The 21,752-nt window shown below is 36.4% G+C and overlaps 1 protein-coding gene across 4 annotated transcripts in view; it reads left to right on the top strand.

The window, feature by feature from the left end:
* The window catches only part of BMPR1B (bone morphogenetic protein receptor type 1B), a 141,700-nt gene that overhangs the window by 98,517 nt on the left and 21,431 nt on the right, over positions 1-21,752 (top strand). For all 4 annotated transcript variants that reach the window (XM_088133038.1, XM_088133040.1, XM_088133041.1 and 1 more), the window contains 3 exons: positions 9,457-9,559; positions 10,833-10,935; positions 18,038-18,134. In XM_088133038.1, coding sequence (XP_087989164.1) covers positions 9,457-9,559; positions 10,833-10,935; positions 18,038-18,134 — 303 coding nt within the window. The remainder of the gene's footprint in view (positions 1-9,456; positions 9,560-10,832; positions 10,936-18,037; positions 18,135-21,752) is intronic.

The following is a 21,752-nucleotide window of genomic DNA, read 5'->3' as shown; positions in this document are numbered from 1 at the left end:
AATATTCTGTATTCTATTTTTCCCCCCCACAGCCCTGCTTGAGGCTGAACTACACATATAACATGTAGTATGGATTGTGGACTACTTTTAGTATTAAATAGTAGCTTCTTAGGCCAAGGTTTATACTTTATTCTAGTACTAATGAAAAATGTTTTCCTGCTATTAGACTAGTGATAATTTCTCTCTGCCAAAGAACAACAACAGATATGGGACAATATTATTATAATCATGGGAAGACAAAAAGAAGATAAATGCATTTCCAAATAGTGTTGATTCTGTTCACCTTCCTAACTTTATATTTGGTATTTGGAGTTCATAATGCTTGATACAAAACAAAATATTATTGAGTATATTTGTTCTGTGCAAATGCATTTTCCTACAAGTCATAGGCATGATTTATCAGTGCTTATTATTTCATAGACAAACTCAAGCCACACCTACAGTCTACACTGGTTGTAAGAGAATGGTTCTTGATAGAGCAAGAATGCAAAATGTCCATGAAATCTGGTGTTTTCTCTCGATAATGTTTTTTACATTACAGAAGATCCAGAAAATGTACTGGGTCATCTTAGATGCATACAGTTATCTTTTTCACTCAGTTAAGATGATGGTTTGAATGGCTTTCAAGTTGTCCTTCTTTTCTAACAGTAGAACTGCTGTCTTGTGTTTGAAAAAAACAACCTAATTCTTTGGGTTAAAAAAATACATTATTAGAATTACATCAAGGAATAAACTTCATAGTTTGCAAATCCAATTTATTGAATATCTATACAGACAGAATTTAAAACTGACTTATAAGATTTGGCTCTTCTTTTACAGAATATATGTTTGTACATGTAAACACACACAGGCCTTTCAAAATGCATTAGGATGCCTGTATTGGTGAATGTGACAGTTGATCTTATAACCTCATATTTTAAGCTACTTTTAAAGAAGTGTTCCCTGCTATTTCTAGCTCTCTGAGAAGTTGCCAGTCTTTTGTAATAGAAAGTGTAACTTCAGCTATTCCTTTTGTGTCCCTTCACACAGATAAAGGATATACTTTGAAGGATGCAAACATGAAACGTTGTCTAACTACAAATATTTACTTGACTACATAATACACGCCACTGTCTGTCCAAGTGCCACAAAGTGGATAGCTGGCAATTTGTACCCTGTATGGAAAATTTCACAAGAAGCGGGAGGAGATTTGTTTAAAGCATTTAGTTTGGGCTCAGAATGAAACCCACAGACTCTGGTACCTTTTCAAGGCTATGGTGTTGGGTTTCATTGTTACCTTACATCACCACAAAGAATATGTAAATACTGTCAACCTACCTGCAAGAGGAGATGGCTGAGTGCACAGGTGTTTGTAGCATGGATTGATTAACAAGGACCTTTTTCTGGGAGAGGTGAAAGCTACTGAAAGGGTTTCCTAAACCTGGGGTTGTAAAGGTTATGTTAACCTTCAGCCTTTTGAAACACTAACCATCACCATGTAAACGTCCTGCACCTGGGAAATTCCAAACAGACATTTATTTGCTAGTCCTTTAGGAATAACTTTCTGTAATAAAACTTTGATGTTGTCAAAACACTCACACATCTCTTTAAAAGCACTGAATTATGAATGCTTCCAACCAAGCAAATGCTCATTTTAGGGAGCTGACCATACTTAAACAACCACAGCACCTAACTGAGATGCTGAATTTGAGAAATCATCTTTAAGCCCAAATTTGATGGTGCTTATAAAAAGATAGCCAGCAATTGGCCTCACATAAGTGTCCTTTTCATCATGAAGCAGCTCTACAACATATTTATTAAAAAATTCCCACTAAATAATTGACACGAGAGGGAATTTAGGAAATGTTCAGCACCCCCATAACTAGAAAGGCACTGTTGAGCAGAAAAAAAGTATGCCTGTCAATTTTAAAATTTGACGTGTTTTATCCTTATAGTAAGAAACAGCAGGGAGGCCTTATTACATACCCAGCTGATCTGGTTTAGAGGCCCATCCAGATTCACTAAGTGAAAAATGCTGGGTCAGGAAAGACACTTTGAGTACATAGATCCCCCAGCCAGCAATGTAGTCCAATCCTGGTCCGTAGTCAACTCCTCTACAACCCTCAACAACTTACAAATACTTTCTAAAACATACCAATCCATCAATACAACCAGAGCCCTCAACACACACCCACTGCTGTCACTGCCATCTTCTTAAAAAAAGAAAAAGAAAAAATGGAGAAATGGATGGGTTTGAACTGCCAAAAAGCTCTATGACGTTCAAGAGCTGCAAGTAAAGAAAAATAATAATACAAATAAAAACTGTTGTTTAGATAAATGGGAAGGGGAGGTGGTGGTAATGACCAAAAGGTCTGCCATCAATAAAAATGACCCTTGCAATCCAACCACCATTGGTCATCCCAATCACCTTTTTGGGATTGCTGGTAGAGAGATCATGGTTGCAATGAAAGTGCTCTGATGTGGTTGCGTTTCACTACCAATTCCTTACTTTCAGCAATGTCAGTTTTTTCTGACCTGCTTTAACTAGATGATCTGGCTTAGTGATTGATTTTGAATGCATGCAGTTATGGGCATCTTCATACCTTATGAATGCTCCTTTTGTTTGCATAGAAAACCTCTGGTTGTATGTGTGAAATTTGGTAGTCCCCACATAAGAGGCTATTAGCATTACAAATTTGATCACATTCAGTCCAAACACCACTAAACCTGTGGGCATTTAAACCAAATTGAAGGAATGTGGCTTGAAAACCCTATACCTCTTTGTTAACTTTATTTTTTAATAAGGCTCTAGTTGCCTGAAAATATTATTTTTTTCTACAACCATTTATATTTTTCCAATTCTAGACTGTGGAGCTCTGTTTTTAAAAATCTTGTTCCAGGTCTGGGCACTGAGCCTGAGCATACTACCTCCAGGGTGACCAGGACTGTATGAGCCCACTTTCAGATTCTTGTATGTCCAGAATGGAGCAGGAATGTTCTCTATCCTGTTGATTTCTTTGTCTAGGCTACACAGAAGACATCTGATTCAGTAGTAAACCATATGTAAATTATTTCATGGGCAAGGGACCTTTGACACAATGTGCTTGCTTTTGTATGGATTTTGTAGACTTCAAAACAGTCATTTACCATCCATCATAGAATTCAATGCACTATTCTAACATGGTTTTATTGATTCAGAAGATTTATTGCGCTTTAAGAGAGTAATTCCTCTCCCCAAATAAATATGTGGAGAGTTGTAAGGACTGTTTAGAAAGATTAAGTCTAATCCAAAACAAGTTTTACACTGAATTTAGATCTTACGCACAACCTTCTGAGATAAATGGTATAAACATTTATTCAGGACATAGTTTAGGTTAAATGTAATCACTGACAAATTAAACTTCCTTTACCTGAGGGAATATATGTAATTCTGAAAATTAAAACAAGGGCATTTAGCATCTGGATAGTTACTAAACTATCATACCATATCCAGGTGTTACGTGGCATGTTTGTGGAGTACATATGCATTGAAATACATTGTATTTAAAGCCTGTATCTGTTGCATGTGGCTAAAATTTCAGTAGCTTACAGCAGCTGTCCAGTCTGAAAGTCCTGCCTCTGTCAGTCCCAAAGATTCCCATGAAAAAGGGACTGCACAGTTTTTAAAATGTGTCTCCAGGAGGATGAAGTTTTAATTTGCTTGACTCAGGGTAAAAAGAACAGTGTGCTTTGAAGGTCTCTGCTTGGAGTGGAAACCAGTTGGTGAGAAAAGGCACTGGAGAGGGGGGAAAGGAAAGAAGAAAGAGCAAAAACAGATGGCCAGGAGAGGAAGGCAGGAACAAAAGAGAAAAGGTGGCTTAAATAGAGAGAAATGACAGTAATTCTATTGTTACAGGGTTCTCAACCTTGCCCAAATTAATTTAATTGAAAAGCTTTTCTTCCCTACATCGGTGTGGTGGACAACCATATACAGTATGTTGTCCTTTGGGGGGAGGAAGGGAAATGCCTTTGGAGATTTTTTAAAAATTATCTTAAAAATTCTTTAATCATGAACTTGTAGGAAGGAAAGTGAGTTCTTCTCTAGTCATGATATCTGCTTAACCAGCTGCAACGCTTCTGGGCTGTGTCCTTCTTTGGACATTTTGTAAACGCCTCAGTTAAAATCACCCCCTGGACTAGGTAATTTTTAATTAAAGCATCGCCTTTTACTTTCTGGGTCTGTCAGTATTTCTGTTACATGCTATATTATTATTTTTTTCAGATGTTTACTTTGACTATAAAAAACAACAAAAATTGTTGAACATGACACACCACATTTCTGTTTTCTTAATTATTCTATGCGAGGTTGTAGGGCTGTGTTTCTCAACCGTGGCAACTTTAAAATGTGTGGACTTCAACTCCCAGAATTCCCCAGCCAGCATGAGCTGGCTGGGAAATTCTGGGAGTTGAAGTCCACACATCTTAAAGTCACCAAGGTTGAGAAACACTGCTGTAGGGTAATAATAAAACAGTTTGGATTCAGAGTTGATTGTGTGTGTATGTATATGAGCATGTATGTATCGGTGCTAAAATATATCAGTGTTTTAAAACATCAGATACAATTGAGTTCAGCTGTAAGTCATGATTAAGTTTTTCTTCTTTTGCTTATTCTTCTTGTCTTGTCCTATTTTCATATTGTGGATTGTTGGAAACTTTTAAATCTCAGTTTCCTTATTTTGACCTTATAGAACATCATAGTTTAAGAAGTTCAGAATGTCAACACAAAAGGTAGGTTCCTGGGGAGAGGAAGTGCCTGGGTGGGCATTTACTTGTTTTCAGCTCAGTGATCCCTGATTAACACCTGAACTGGTTTAGTAAAACCTTTTTGCTAATGTAGATAAATAACCTGTATGTTGCCTTTCATCCTGGATTCCAGAACAGTCATAACATACTAGAAATCAGATTGTTTGCCAAAAAATAGTGATTCTGTTTCTTCACAGTTTGAAGCAGGAGGCACACAGAAATAGTAGTATAAGACATACAGCAAGCTTAACATGAATTGAAAAAGTCCACCAAAAATGCATTTAAATGAATTATCAGAGCCCCATGTAGTTTGCATAATTGTACAGCCCATTGTGATCCAAACATTTTGCCTCCCCAAAAGGATACCCATCACTTTTGCTAAAACAGGTAAAATGCAACAAGAAACCATAAAGTCTCACAAAGAAAACTTCAGAAAAAATATTCAAATGCTTCAAAGTCTTGGTAAAATGAAAGATCTTTGCCTGGATCATCTGTGCTGACAAAGCAGCCTTAGGCAATTTCTTTGAGGCATGTATTTTAAGGATGGACATTATAAATACTTAACATAAAGGTGGAATAAAATAAATATGTAAATTCTCTTTTAGCTTCAGTTAGTTTAATTAAAAAAAACTTTTTAAAAAGTCTTTGTTGTATACAGTCCCAAGCCATGATTTGATCACTGTCAGTACAGCAACATTCAATTCTGGTCTTGTTATTACAGAGCTTTTTAAGTCAACCCACTCAGAATTCTTAATTTTTAGTTTGTCTAGAAAATCCTCCCAGGATCAGAAATTACAGTTTAAGATCAGCCTGTACATGATAATAAACTTGTCATGTAGAACCCTGGGGTTTTAAGAAAACCTGTTGACTTACATGAGATACTAAGGATAGATACAGATGTATAGATCACATCACTCGAAGACAGCCAATTTTCTATCACTAAAGATTCACCTTTTGATCAAGCTTTCCAGGAAATTGTTTTTTTTTTTAACTGAAAGTTTCCATGGCCTGAAAAAGTTTGAAAACCCCTTGTTAAGATTAACCAGAGTTGGTCTAGGTTGGGGCATAATAATCTGCAGGTAGCTGAAAATGAAAATAAACGTTCTAATTTCCTGTGCAAAGGACTAGACAGGGAATCTCGTTTGCATTATAGTAAGGTTAATCTTGTTCAGTCACCTTACTGAATATGTAATTTCATAATTTCTCTTCCACACAATGTAGAATTGTTGAATAAGATACTTATAATGAGTTTTTGGATTATATACTTGATTAATATAAGTTCTTTTTGACAACAAATATTTTATTTGTTATAATAATTAAGATCTTGGCTTAGTCCACAAATTAGAAAATAAATAAATTAAATCTATTTATTTTGACATTTTGGAAAATTATTTTAAAGTTATTTGATTAAAATCAGTCTACTTAATAATGGTTTGTACGCTTAATAGGGTATCTTAATGCTTATTTAGAAATCCTACCTTGCTGAATTAATTGAGATTTGTATACAATCATGCTTGTGGGTCAGTGCAGTTTTTTTTTTTCTTCTGGTAATTAAATCATTATGACTTGGATCCTGAGTTGCAATCTTGCAAATGGAAACCCTTTTGTTTATAGAATAGAGCCATCATAAATTCCTACTTGGTGAAGGTGGAGTTGATTTTACTAATTCCTTCTTCCTCCAGCAGCCACTCATACCGATCCAAGGATCTTCCAAGCTTCCCAGTACATTTTTGGGAGATATATCTAACATTGATATCTAGTTGAAGGGTAAGAAAGAAAATAGTATGGGTTATTTTATGGAATAATTTATCTTATATTTACTGTAACTCCTTTTTTTTTTTTGGTGCCTTTGAGTCAGTGTTGGCTTCTGGCCACTGCCTGGACCAGTCTCCGCAGTTTGCTTGGCAAGGTTTTTTGGAAGTGGCTTGCCATTGCCTCCTTCCTAGGCTGAGAAAGAGTGACTGGCCCAAGGTCACCCATCTGGCTTCGTGCTTAAGGCAGGACTAGAACTCACGCTCTCCCGGTTTCTAGCCTGGTGCCTTAACCACTGCACCATGCTCACTCTTTACTGTAACTTTATGTGCAATTAAATTAGGCAACCCAAAAAGTGCCTCGCCTTCGCTGGATGATCAACATGCCTTCCTCTTTTTGTGCTATCTGTTCTGATATTGTGAAAGTTTTTTTCAATACCCAATTCTCATGGAAGGTCATTTTCAGAATGTTATTATTCAACCTTTGGTCATTTATTATTTACTTTATAGTAAATGGTATAAATTTATTGCTCATCTCTACCCAGATGTTCTGGCATGTTATTACCCAATTTTGGCTTCTTCTTTTTTTTTTTTTAAAGTTAATTGCTATTTTCCCCATGTTTCTCAGTTGCCCTTGTTCATTGATACGAATGGATGGCAGGCACCGTATGAATAAATAAAATACAGTAAAATTTTATTTTAACTGACTAATGGGAAGAGGTGTCTATTATATAGAGAACTGTCTGCTAAATATGAAACTATATCATCACTGTGATTTTCCTCATTTGCATAATAGCAACCTTACTCTAAATGGCATGAAATACATATCTCTCAATGCATGTCATGTGTGACATGGGTAGTGTAAATTGATGCATTTGTATAATAATATTATGGGAATGCTGTAATCATCATGGAAATTTGAGCTGTTGCGTCCAAAGTCTGTTGTATCAAGGTCTGAGAAACTGAGTTTTCACTGTAATATAATATATGGCTTTAGTGAATGTATTTCAATCTCTTCTTGGATGTAAGGGATAAAGTTGATGAAGTAGTTACCAGTGTTTCCCAGAGGAGACAACTGCTGTGTAAACTTTGAGCAGGTGCTTTTCAACCTCAAGGCTCAGAAGAGAGCATCCAAGTTTACATTGAGTCAAAAGCAGGGGAGGGAACAGCCTATAAATTAAACCTTGCAAGAGTGACAGATAGATAGACAGAGACAGACAGACTTTGATTTCTGTGCACTGATGAAAATGTATTTTCTGTGTGTATATGGCTTCTTTATTGTCTACAGTAAAGCAAATAATGTGGCTGTACTGTGTCTGTAAGCTTTTGCCATAAGCAAGTTTCTGAATACAGAGTTAAGAGTTTGAAGAGTTGAGATTTGTTGTTGTGTCTGCTATGAAACCTGATAGTACCAGTACTTCCTCTCCTTTTGTCTTCTACAGTTTGAACAATAATGACATAATATTGGTACCCAGAAGGACAATTGTCTCATCTGAATTAATCATTCCAATCAACTATAGTATAAGTAATTACAAACATGTCTTGTATTCTGCTCTGAATACTAGGCTATGCTTAGCTTTCAGAATGTAAAGTTTGAAAGCAATATTCTGGGGAATCTGGCTAAACAGAACAGAATCTAGGACTTCTTCGGATACATGTAAAGTAGGTTTATTCCATAACTGCTTTTCTTGTTTACAAAGAGAGATGCGGATTATTTCCTCTATTATTGTCTACATGGCACCAAGATTGCTAAACTGTGAACGTGCAGAAAGACTTCTGTCAAATGATGTAGTTACAAACCATCCATTGTGGTTTGTTTTTTAAGTTGTGTCATCTGAATACATAACAATGGCTTCTTTTGTCTAGAACGAGCCAAAGACGGAACCTTAACGAAATAATTTCCAGCTGATTCCCCCTCCAGTCTATTCAGTTGTCTATCTGAAATTGCAACTGTATCTAAGGTAGCTGCAGTAATAAAGCAAGACTCAGGGCCTACCTGCTTTTGTTACAGGTTCACAGAATATAAATATGAAATTTAAACAGAAAAAAGTATTATGTCGCTTCTCTCTCCTTTTTTCTCTCCTGAAGTAGAGATTATAATTCCTGTTCCTGCGTGGCAGACTGCATGGTTCATAATGTATGCTGAAGAAGAAAAATAACTGGATAAAACACTACAAAAGCATTTCCTGTGCAGCTTTCCAAGGCAGTTTAACAGTGTTGCTCATGATGAAGGAAAGACCAAATATTTCAAGGATTAGCAGGAGTTTTGCTTTGTGATAGTCAGCACTGGCTGGAGAAGTGTTGTGTCCTTCATCACATATCAATTGTTCTGTAGCAAACTGAATCCACAGTTGATACTTGAAAGCTGATTTTTCTTGCTCCGATACACTGGCCGTGCTTTTGTAACATACATTGATTCGTTCATTCATTCATCTATTTAGCAAATTTATATGGCTGCCTAGTTCATACACAGTGACATGCTAAACCATAGTTAAGAATGATGTGAACAAATCACAGCAAGACACAGCTCATGCATTCTCCCACCCTCTTTCTGATCCCTTTTCCTGGCGGTCCTCAGAGCAGTAGGAATGAAGAGAAGTCACTATTAGAAAGTTCATAATGGCAGTTTGTCAAATAATTGAATGCAGTAATGCACATAAGGGTCAATAAATGCTGCCCACGTCTTGCTTATTCTCTTCCAGGGAAACATCAATGAAAAATAACTCCCAAACACCAGAAGTACCAGAGTTCTGGAGAAAGAGGGAGTTTCTGCAAAGAATGGCTAGCTACATTGCATGCATACCATTTGGATTTAATAAATGTTTACTGCACTTAATTTAATGATTTCCAGATTCAGATGCTCCATGAATTATGAACAACATGTATGAGAATTAAAGAGTATTACAGGCTAAATGAAATATCTTTCTCTTTTTCTTGCATTCAGCACGGATGGATACTGTTTTGCAATGGTGGAAGAGGAAGAGTCTGGAGGACAGACTTTTACCACAGGCTGCATAGGCTTAGAAGGTTCTGACTTCCAGTGCCGAGTAAGATGATGTTGTGAACTCAATCTGAACTTTCAGAATCAGTCTGAATATTGTCAGGAATTAACATACCAATGTTCTACATTTCCTTTACAAGTCTTTTTATTTTCTGTAAAGAAGATAACATATGGGCCAAACTCTGAATATAATTGCCATTAATACAAACAGCAGAAATATCCTGTTGTGTTTGATCAATAATGCTAAGAAAGGGCTGGATCAGAATTGTTAGAGTAGTAACTGTTAAGAAAGCAGAGTATTGAATTTCCTACTTTGCTCTCTGTTACTGTTAAACGTATGTTTTTGATTGCTGGTTTCAAATGCTCATCCCATCCTTTCTCAAGATATAAAAAATTCCATTGTATTCTTTAAAACTTCTTAGTGAGGTGTTTAAGATTACAACCTTCATTTTATAGATCAAAGTAAAACATGAAATAGTCAGAAGTGGACCTGATCCAGTTGCTGTTGATGTCTTTTTGGCCCTGCATGTACTAGAGCTCCCTGTTTCCCTCTCCCCATTTCAAAAGATGCTAGAGAGTTATTTGTCCATCCCACCTGGAATGTTTACTCTGAGTGATAGAGGTGTTCCAGGCTTTGCAGCAGAGATAATTCACGTTGCTTATCCCTTGATCTCAAATGCAAATGCCTTGTATACACTGTGTGTACAACACTGTATACTTCTTAAAGCTTGAAGACAAGATCCAGCAATAGTTAAAGATGCCTATAAGTACCAGGTTAAATAAGCTTGCTCAGAAAGATGACACAGGAAAATCAGAATCTATGTTTATCAACTGAGACAAAAATCATAGCAATAGGTCTTTAGCAAGTCAGATAGGCTTTCTTAACAAACCTAAAGACATCAAGGATTGTCCTGAACTACTTACATGCAAAACATCTGCTCTGCCACTGAACTATGGACTTTCTTCATTGGTAGCCCTTTCACAAGCTGAGAGCTATTCATAGCTATTGTGACCAGCAATTTTTCAGTTAAATTGGGGTTCATGGTACTTAATACATATGCAAATCCTTGTTTTTTGTTTTACTTTTTCTCATAAGTTAAATTATGAGATTAAACAAAAAGATCCAAAAGAGGCTTGGTAAAGATAAGCAACCTGAATTATAGATTACATCTATGTTGAAATAGTTGCACTCTTTTTTTTTAAATGAGCACTTTTGACTGCATGTACACACATTTTCTTTATGTCTCTCCTAATAGTTTAAATTTGTAATGCACAGTTTTATAGCTGTTTTATATCAAAGTTACATATAACTATTACAGGACACTCCACTCTCTCAACCAAGAAGATTAATTGCATGCTGCACGGATCAAGATTTCTGTAATAAAGATCTTCATCCTACTCTGCCACCTCTAGAAGATCAAGGTAACAAAGGATGCCAATGCTAATTTCTAGTCTATATCTAATTTTCTTTTTTAAAACTGGGAAGTGAAATTATAATGTAAGCATTTTGTATGCTGCTGTTTTTTCATTCAGCCTAAATGTGTCTTAAGATGGTTTCCTAAACAGTTCGGTCCTCTGAAGTCAAGAAAATCTATCTCTATGCTGTAGCCTTAAAACACAGCAGTGAGTTATTTTGATACTTGTTTCTATTTAGCTAGATAATTGGTTAATATGCCTCAAATTTCTATATTCAGTATGTAATCCATACTGTTTTCAGTAGAAATGGCTTCATTTTAAAAAGACATTTTACCTTGAAAAGCATGTGAAATTTTGTTTTGTGTAGTTACTTGTGAACACATTCCTGTTTAGATTCTCTTCCTTTACTCATTTATATGAAGAGTCCCACCCAATCAAAGATTGTGCAGTAATTAAGTTGATGTCCAGCTCAGTTCAGTCAGTTTTTTATGGTTGTAGACTAGTACAAGAAGTGTGTCCATGAGTGATCTGTGAGTACTTATAAATTTATTTTAAGAAATCAATAAATAAAATTTGAGACAAAATTAATAAAGCAACCTGACTAGAACCCATGAATAAAGTCCAAAAAGAGCAATCTATATCTAGTTATAAGTGAGGTTGTATCTAAAATTACATAAAATGTGATAATGTCTAACATTACTAAAATTACAAATAATATCTAAAATTTATGTAGAGTGATGATATCTAAAATTACATAAAATTAATAATATTTGAAATTACATAAAATACATCTATGTAGCAAGAGCTTGGCCTATCAAGGTCTAGTAGATCTTACATCTTACCTAGCCATGTGCCCTGTAATAAATGGCAGATCATCTGTAAGCAACATCTGGGCATAGACTGAGTCAGAGCAATCAAGATATTTGCTGATCAGAGGGAGGATAAATCTGGTTCAAATGTCTCTCTAAAACGCACAAGAAAGAAGAAAGTGTGTTGTGGTTTCCACCTTTCCAGAATCACAGGGGCAATGAGTTGATGTCATAGAACTCTTTAGCTTATTTTGCTGTATGACAGTTCGCTAAATGATCATTTTCTCAAGGAAAGCTAAGATGTTCTGTAAAGTAAGAGCTTTAGCACTGCTGGAAATCTTAATAAAATTCTGAACAGTTGGTTTATCAGGAGTCAGCTGTTCCAAATCCTCCAATTGATTATTCTGAAAATGAAGAATTAAAATCTCCAGCTCAGTATTTTCTTTCAGGAAACAACCTTTTCAAAGACAGTTTCCAAACACAACTGTTTGTCACTTGTGTGAAAAGTAGAATAAATTTCGCTTTTGATTCAGGAGGCTGATGACCCATGATCATATCTCAGGGGAAGGTAGGGTCTAAGGAAATCCTCCAGTTGTAGGTCAGAGATAGTTAAACTATAAATTAACCCAGTTACAGAGGTGATGGTAGGAAAAGTAAAGATATTGTACTCTGGAAGTGCTTTTCCATGTACTAGGAATGGAAATGATCATTTTCTAAATATGAAAGGAATGAAGTTGTGTACACATGGATATGCCAGAATGAGGAGTGAAAGCTAACAAAACACAAGGGCATAAAAAGTCTTAATATACATGAAACAAGATAAAAACAGAACATTCAGCCCCATTCGATGTTCCTCATTCTATACAGCTTTCCTGCACAGTAAACTGAAATGTCCTTATGCGAACAAAAAGACCATATATGGTTAGGCAGCAAGTTTATTAGGCAAGCAGGAAAAACAGTCAGTTACCACTATAATGTTGGAAAATATTGGAAATCTCTCTGAAAAAGCAGGTTTCAGGCAGAGAAGATGAAACATTTGTCTTTACTGATTTAACACTCTTTTAAACAGAAATGGTGGTGCCACCATGTCTGGCGCTCTGCTTGAATGGCTGATGATTGAATAAGTGGGGCGCTGATGATACAAGAAGAAATTGAGTTTGATAGGCTTCCATTACAAACTTATCAGGCTTTAGGTTGCAACTGCAAAAAACCTGAACACTTTCAGTTTGGGAATGAAGAAAATAAGTTGGGAAATATTAGATATTTCTGAAATGTAGAGGGGTTTCTTTAGATACATCTTTCCAGGAGATTGCATTCTTGGATAGAAATATTGAAACTGACTTCTGGGGGAAGCATGATGAACTGAAAATGCCTGCACAAAAGTGGAGCTGATGACCATGCCAAAGACCGAAGAACCAGTGAGTAGACCAGTTCTTCGGAACCTCTCTGGATAAGGAGAGGACAGGAGATTACCCACACGTGTTCTGGACAGCTGTTCCTTATGAAGAAACCACAGGACAGAGATCTTTCATGGGTTTGAGCGAGCCAGGAGACAATGGAATTAGCCATATTGCTCACAATAGTGGCAGAGCCTTTTAAAGGACATTAAGTTTGCAAGCTTCACTTTCTAATCATTTTTGAAAATTACCTCTTAACCATCTTAAAGCTATTAGAGACCTTTGGAACGATAAGTTTGAAAAGTTGCCGGGTGAGTTTAGGTTCAACTCTGAGCAAAAGAAAAATTAATTACAAGCTTAAGAACTTAAAAAATTTTAAATAAACAGCAAAAAGCTAAATAAGATTTTGATCTAAGAAAGTTACAAATGGAGTAAGGATCCAGTTAAATTTGGAATATTGACTTTTACTATAAGATTTTGAAATTAACTATAAAAAGTAAATAGCTTCTCATGGGAACCAGAGTTATTTTGGCTGTCTTAATTCATAATGAAGATAAGCAACATTATGATTTTAGAAACTTGACACTAGAGGGAACTAAAGATTCTAAGTAGAAGGGAAAAAAATACAAGCCAGGTTTTGGTGTTGGTTAACTGGGAGTTAAGAAATGACACAAAACATCATAACATTGGAAATATTAAAGGAGATCTTTGAAGAATGGAGCCAGAAATTAGTAGCTACAATATCAACATTGTCAGCAATGATGTCTGCTTCTATGGATAGACTATGCCTAAAAGATGTCAATGAGGGAATGACAGATATGGAGCAAATTTTGTCTGATGAGACAGGGAACCTACCGAAAGTGGAACTACAAATGACAGGCCAAGAGAATGATTTGGAAAAGTGTGCTTTATTGGATATACAAAAGAAACTGGCTGAAGTTTTAAAAATGAAAGGGGAAATACAAATGACAAACCAAGAGAATGACCTGGAAAATGTTTTCTTATTGGATCTACAAAAGAGGCTTGTTAAACCCTTGGAGAAATCTCTGCGATGGGATAGAGAAGAATTGAAGAGAAATCAAATCCTACGACAATATTTGAGTGAACTAAAGATTAAGACTGTTAGAGGAAAAAGGAAGGAATTTAAAGTTGGTTATTTGATCAAGGTTAAAATAAGCCATTTATTTGCAACATTCTGGCAACCCTTTATGGACTTTTTGCTGGCACCAGGATTGAAAAGTTTATATTTTATGGATTTGCTTATAGATAAGGGATGGGATATGGGATGAGGAGAGATCTGTTTGTAACCTTATAGGGGGTGAAGAGTTACTAAATTTGTCTGTAATTGTTGTAATGAATGTTGGAAGTCACTTCTTTATACATTTTCTTTTCCTTTTCTTTATATTCTTTTGTCTTTTGTCTTTCTTTTCTTGCACTTTTTATTTCTTACAATTCCTTTTTCTTCAAGTTTAGTTTGTATTAGTTTTTAGTATTGTAATCAGAATCCTTGATAAAAAATTATATGCAAAAGGATAGAAATATTCAAACTTCTTGAACAAATTTCAGCAAGTTTTTTTAAAAGTTCAAATAAGCACCATACTTTTATGCAGAACTGTACAAAAAAAGGATTGTGAACATTGTTGCAGATAATTCTCTTCAGTATCCTCTTTCATTCCTATCCAGTTTGTATTTGTTTTAGTAATCCAATGATTAATAAAATCCTATAATAAATAATTAGTAGTTCTATAACATCCAGCAGCCATTTCATTCCTGTCTGTATTTGAAGAAAAGTTAAGAAGCAAAATCTCTTATCTTCTCAAATGAGAACAGTATCTTATTTGGATGAAGGGATGTAAGGATAGAATAAAACGTGCTTTAAATAAATACCTAAACAAGCAATCCATTTCACAGATATTTTTTTGCAATAGCTGATATTATGAGAATTCTGTATTCACTCTTTCCCAGTAATTATTTTTTTCCCCTTACTGAAGGCAACAGTGATTCTTGTTAGTCTCTAAGTACACTCTTCAATTATTTCTAAAGCTTTGATTGCTTATTTTTCAGTGGCTGGACATTGTCATATACTGCTACTTCTCCATAACTTACATGGAAAGATTTTATATCTCCAACAACTTCAAGTAGAATAAAAGTGGCTATTTGAATATATTTGCCTCTTTTCCTTCTCAGGCGTTGAGAATAATAAGTCTCAAAACTAGCTGCTATGTTTTGCTAACATATATGAATGATACAGTTGGGGTGAAGGGAATAGAGGGCATAGCCCATGGAACTTTAGGCATACGCCTGCTTCCCCCAAATTATTTACTTATTCCTTGAAGCAATCTCCAGTGTGTCTTGTATAATCTTGATAAACTTCCTCTGACACAAATGGCCATTCTTACTCATTTTAAAGACGCGTTCATGGAGTATCATCTTCCAAATGAATGAGCTTCTATTATGTTCTTCCTGTGTTCAACACAACTGCTTTTTTGATTGAAAAGCATTGTTTTCTAACCAGTAGCACTACCATAGCTGCTTTGTATCTTTGGATTAGGGGATCAGAATTGAATTCAATAAAAGAAACATTGTCTGTTTTTTCAGGAGTTGTACAAAGGAAGCCCCAAGTGTCCATTCCATGTATCTTATTGACTTATGACCTTTAAAATTTGACATGTTTTGCCTGGCACAAAAGCACCCTCAATAGGATGCTGCCTTTTTTCCCTCTATGCTGCCCTTAGTCTTTTGATGACAGTGCATTGTATTTAAACTTCAGTAAATGATGTGCATTGGAGAAAAACAATTGGTCAAAAGGTACATTATCAACATTAATATTTAGAGAGCATTTATTCTTCATCTATTTCCCACCCCACACAATCACAGCCTATTTATAAGGCAAGTGATCTCCTTAGAGGATTCTCAATTTTCACTACTCTTCATTTGGAATAATGGCTCAGGTACAAATCTTTTGGCCCATAGAGAATACTATAGTATTTTCTCATATGTTCATCCCCTTATAAAAGAGATTTCAAAATCGGCAACTTTGTCTTGGATGTTTATGCCATGAACATATTAGTAGCAGATACCATAAAGTTAAACTGTTAAACCTGATGCAAACAGAAGATACATTCCTTGTCTGTCTGTCTCTCCCAAACCAGAAAGGAAATGTTGTTCAGGGGCCAAAATAGAAGATGAAACCAGAGCTTGGAAGTAAACGTGCTTAATAGAAAGCTAAGAGTCCCATAGGCATATGCTTTGTTGCATCACTCTGGTAAATCTGAAATGCAATAGCTGTATTCCAGGATCGATCAATAAGAATAGAGGTCTTGCAGCTTATGGTGTTATTTCTCTTCATCTTGTCTTACTATATAGTACACCAAAAGAGCTCCTCTCACTCTAAAATAACCAGATGCATGCTGGATCAGTTTGCAGTTTGCAGATAAAGAAATTTATACTTGAAATGGAGACCAAAATCTCCTAAAGTCTTATTCACATTTGTGATGGTGATTATTAGAGATATGTGAATCACAGTAAACCTTGTTGGTGTTACTGTGTTAATTGGACAGTATTTCAGTCCATTCATTTCTTTATGGTTTTTTAAAATTGAATATATCCCTTTCCCCTAACTTTCCCATGTCCCAACATTCCCTGATAAGAATTTTACATGCAGTTTCCTTGAATTTGCTTAGTTGTTAATAAAAGTTCCATGAGAAACATTTACCAATGACATTGTTTGTTGGGTAGGTGTTCTGATGCTGGCTTATATGTTTTTCTGATGTAAACTTTAATTTTCAGAAATATATATGCTTCTCGTTTTTTAGCTGAGTTTTGACCAGTCCATGATGAGTGCTAACAGTCTTTTTAGTGATGAAGTCTGTTTGCAGACCTTGCACATAATCAGCCCTAGAAATCCCACAGGAGACGTCTTTGGTTTTTCTCATGGTGGCAGATACGTTTTTGTTAAGTTTCTGTGCCACTAAATCCATGTAAAGTCAAGGTTTCTTATGGAAAGATGTTGATGGTAGGTGAAAGCTGGAATAGAACATGCTCTAATTTACAAATTTTAACACACACACCCCCCCCCCCGGACGGCTACCTACTCTGTTGCCAAGATAGAATAAAGGTCTGAGGTAAGATACCCTCTGAAGTGAGGATGTGAATTCCACTGAAGTCATGATAGAGCTGCAGGATGACATGGCCTTTTCATCTCTTCCAGAGGCAAAAATGCCCAAACTGTCTAAGAGAAGAATGGGAGTGATTAAAAAGGGGACCTGGATTTAAAGTATGGTTCACCCTATTATTAAAATGTGGCTGAATCCAGAAAGTGCAGGAGAGGCATGTTCCTTGAGCAACGTGTGTGTAGTAACACTCTACTATACTGTGTGTTATTCTCAGAGGCATTTTTCATAAAATTCATTTTTCTGTCTGTTTATTTGCTGATATATGTAGACACATACACCCCACTATTAGAGAGATGGTGGTTTGGGGCTTATTGGGTATTCATATGACACCTATTGGCACATCCTTAGAGACTGATAAAACTCCGCCTCTTTTCTTGGGTGTGTGCTAGTGCCCCTCATGGTCTCAGGAAAACACATGTTGGATTTAAGAAGGTGCAGGCAGGTGTGCCATACTTGCCCACGTGCATTCCAAATCACCATTTTTCCATTGAATCTGGATCACTGCATAGCCGGCTCCTGTTCTGGATAGCGGTGGTTAATATGACCATATGGAAGAACTTTATAAGCTGTATTTGGGTGATGCAGTTTGTCAATACCAGCACTGTCTTATTCTCATCCTGCTTGCAAGTCCCTTCAAATGCTTAGGGGCATGGGTGATGAACTGCACTTAAATATGGTAAGTAAAGTTGTCATCTGATTATTAAAGGCTTTTGTTTTCTTATTTTAGCTTTTTCCGAAGCAAATGTTCACCACAAGGCTCTGCTAATATCAGTGACTGTCTGTAGCATACTTCTCGTGTTCATCATCATATTCTGTTACTTCAGGTATGTCTGAAAAAAATCATACTTTCTCCCTTGACTGTTTCTTTACAGCTTATGCATAATTTGACACAAATGATCATTTTTAATGTGTTCTAATTTCTTGGGTTTGTATGAAGATTGATAGAACAGTTTGGTTTTAATAGTTTTGACATGGCTTTGCCAGTGGGAATGAGAATCAAAGATCAAAAATGGAACTTGCATGTCTTTTTTCTTTTTCTTTTACTTTATCTCACTTTTTCTTTTCCTTTTCTTTATAATTTGTATTTTCAATTTTCTTTTTCATTTCTAACTTTTAACTTTGTAATTTTAAGATCTCAATAAAATACTATTAAAAAAAAATGGAACTTGCATGTATGAAATGAATGGAAATTGGGCTTGTGAGTAAAGTAAAACAGGGATGGCCAGCTTAGTATCTTAGGTGTAGTAATCAATGCTGGTTTAAATTATTAAGCTCTGAGTTCTTTAGGATTTGGGGTGAGGTAATAATTCCAAAAGTATTTGATATTCAGGGGTGAGGAAGGGTGAAATGTCTTAAATGTTCAGATTTATCAGGTAAATATGAATAGATGTCAAACTGTACTTTTTAATTTCTGTTAACAATTAATTTTAAAGATTTTACTACTTCTTCAGGTTGTGCCAGAGTTGAAATAAACATTTCAGAACTGTTTTGTGAATCAGCCTCATGGAAGTAACACTCTACTATACTGTGTGCTATTCTCAGAGGCATTTTTCATAACATTCATTTTTCTGTCTGTTTATTTGCTGACATATGTAGACGCACACACCCCACTATTAGGGAGATGGTGGTTTGGGGGTTATTGGGTGCTCATATGACACCTATTGGCACATCCTTAGAGACTGATTAAACTCTGCCTCTTTTCTTGGGTGTGTACCATTGCGCCTCATGGTCTCGGGAAAACGTGTTGGATTTAAGAAGGTGCAGGCAAGTGTGCCATACTTGCCTACGTGCATTCCAGATCACCATTTTTCCATTGAATCTGGATCACTGCACAGCCTTAATGCTTAAGTCTTTGTCATTTCTGTTTCTCTCTTGGTAATACAGTGTTTGAGGAAAAAAACAAAATATCTGTCTATTCATCCACATACAGAGACGCACACCCTTCTGAAGAGAATTTTAGGTGTGTGTGTGTGTGTGTGTCTATTATTAGCATGCATGTGTATAGTTAGCATCCTTCCCAAGAGAATAAAAAAATATCTTTGATAGGATACAAATAAAATAGCATAAGCCCTGTTGAATATTATCAGGAAGGTTATGTTTCCTGAACAGATTTGCTCAATCTGGACACCCTCTAGACATGTAGACTTCAATTCCCCAGCCAGCATAACCACTGTTGATAATTTGGGGAGCTAAATTGTTCACATCTGGAATTTGGGCAAAGCTGCTGGCCTACAAAAATGAAATGGCAGATATTTTTGACCATTCTTAATAGGACTGTTATGTTCCTCTGGACAGTTCTACCACCAACATAGCATGAAAATAAAACATTTTCATTCATAAGGAAAATAACTAACCAAACTTACTTTGAAATACACTGTTTCTTCCATCAGTTCAGTTGGGATGGATTCCCATTTGGATCTCCCATTCATAAAACTATTTCCTGCAACTCCATGATGTAATTTCACTAGATTGCTTTAAATACCTTTGCAGTTTGAATGGATTTACTTTTCTTTTTGATTCCTGTCACTTTTTTCCCTTTCCACCAAGTCTCTGAGATGCTTTATATAACGTGTAATCTTGCTTTAATTTTAGTTCACTTATGCACTGTCCTATATTACATATACTTACAGGTTATGACCACTCATGAAAGAATCAGTTGGTGTGAAAAATTTACTAGAAAATAGTATTGGCAACCAGCCCTGTCTATAATTTAATTGTGAATGCGAGGATAGACCTGGCAAATATTACTGAGATCTGCTAATGGTGAGAGGTTTCCCCTCATGGAGATCTGTTCAGTCGGTCATTGTACATCAGTCTTGACCCCAGAGCAGGGGAGGTGGTGTGGGAATTGTATACTGGGAGATGTAGTTGTATAGGTGACTAGATGTAAGGGCTTGCTTATTATGCTGGACCAAAAGAACAAACTGAAAGAGCTTCTATTTTACCATTATCCCAGCTGTGTGTTTCTCAGTTTCATTGCAGGGATGGTTGTGATTTTGCCCAGACTATTAATACTGAGTGATTTCAACCTCCTCTCCATAGTATAGGAAGCAGATCAGGAATTAATGTTTGCTGTGACAACCATGTGCTTGTCCCTGTTCATCACTTGTCCAACTCACATATCTGGCTGCACTTTAGATCTCCTATTCACCTTGGAATAGATGTGTCATGATCTGGTTCTGCGGTACTTTTCCATCATCATGGACAGATCACTTCCTCTGGGTGATGGGAAATTGGCAGCAAAGGATCTTTGCAGGGAGAAGAGACCTATTAAGATGGTCCTCCCCAGATGCCTGATGGATTCAGCTGTTTCCTAATTGCTGTAGGGGAGCTTCCCAGCAATTTGGAAAGTACTTCCCTTGTTTGTCTTGTTAACCACTGGAATAGTGGTTCACCCCTAAGTAGCTTTCCTCCTGCCCACAGACCCTGTGCAGGCATTTGGTTTACTAAGGAGCTCCATGATATAAAGCAGGTGAAGAGATGAATGAATGACCGGACATGAATAGGAGCCCAAATTTGAGCCTACTCTGGCAATAAAGGCAGAAATGCATAGTTACATCTGAGCCTGTATTATATCTGCTTGTGTTTAAGTTCCTATACCCTTCTGGGGAATGATGGGTCAGAATACTCAGTCAGTGTAAGTTGTGATTATCTGGTCAAGCATTTCATGAATAAAATCACATTCACTATGAGTTGAAAACCAGATGGAAAAAATCTACTGAGATAACAGTAGTCTTGTAGTGTTGTCTCAGAGATTTTTAAGCATATGGATCACAAAAAGTGGACAGAGTCCTCCGAATCTTAGCTATTCATGAACAGGATCCCTGCCCCACTCTTGCACCACCTGGCCAATTAAAGTGGCCAGGGAAGGGACTAAGAGTTGGATCCAGACTATAGTCAAAACTTTTTTTTAGGGAAGGGGAAATTCCAATGGTCCTCAAGAGGCTTCACTTCATTTATTCTTTAAAAGGCCTGGATCCAACAAAATCCAATAAAAAAGTTATTGAGAAAGTGGTGAGGCTGTAGTTGCAGAAAGCTCTGGAGGATACCGATTGTATGGACTCTTGAGAGTCTGAGTTCAGACCTGGGTATGGAATGGAAATTACTTTGGCTGTTCTCATGGCTGACATGTATGGCAATGGCATGATCCATCTTCATCCTTCTAGATCTTTCACTAGGTTTCAGTGCTGTTGACCAGAATATTCTTGTGGACCATCTGGGAAGGCATGATGGTTCTGCTCCTTCCTGAGTGGATGGGTCCAGAGGATGGTTGTGGGGTGTCTCAGTGTTCAGTTCTTTTCTCTATCCTGTTCAACATGTACATGAAACAGCTAGCAGAGATGATCCACTGGTTCCAGGTGAATACCATCAGCATGTATATCTCCACCCTGGGCCCATGGGGGGTGGGCATGGTGGAAGTCATGCCCTGGTATCTGGAAGCT

The sequence above is a fragment of the Python bivittatus genome, unplaced genomic scaffold, assembly GCF_059951505.1.
Source record: "Python bivittatus isolate LINGU-HERP-01145 unplaced genomic scaffold, Pbiv_v1 ctg000070_np1212, whole genome shotgun sequence".
In the NCBI taxonomy this organism is placed as follows: Eukaryota; Metazoa; Chordata; class Lepidosauria; order Squamata; family Pythonidae; genus Python; species Python bivittatus.
Note: the sequence above shows the minus strand (reverse complement) of the source record. Positions and strands in the feature narration are given on the sequence as shown.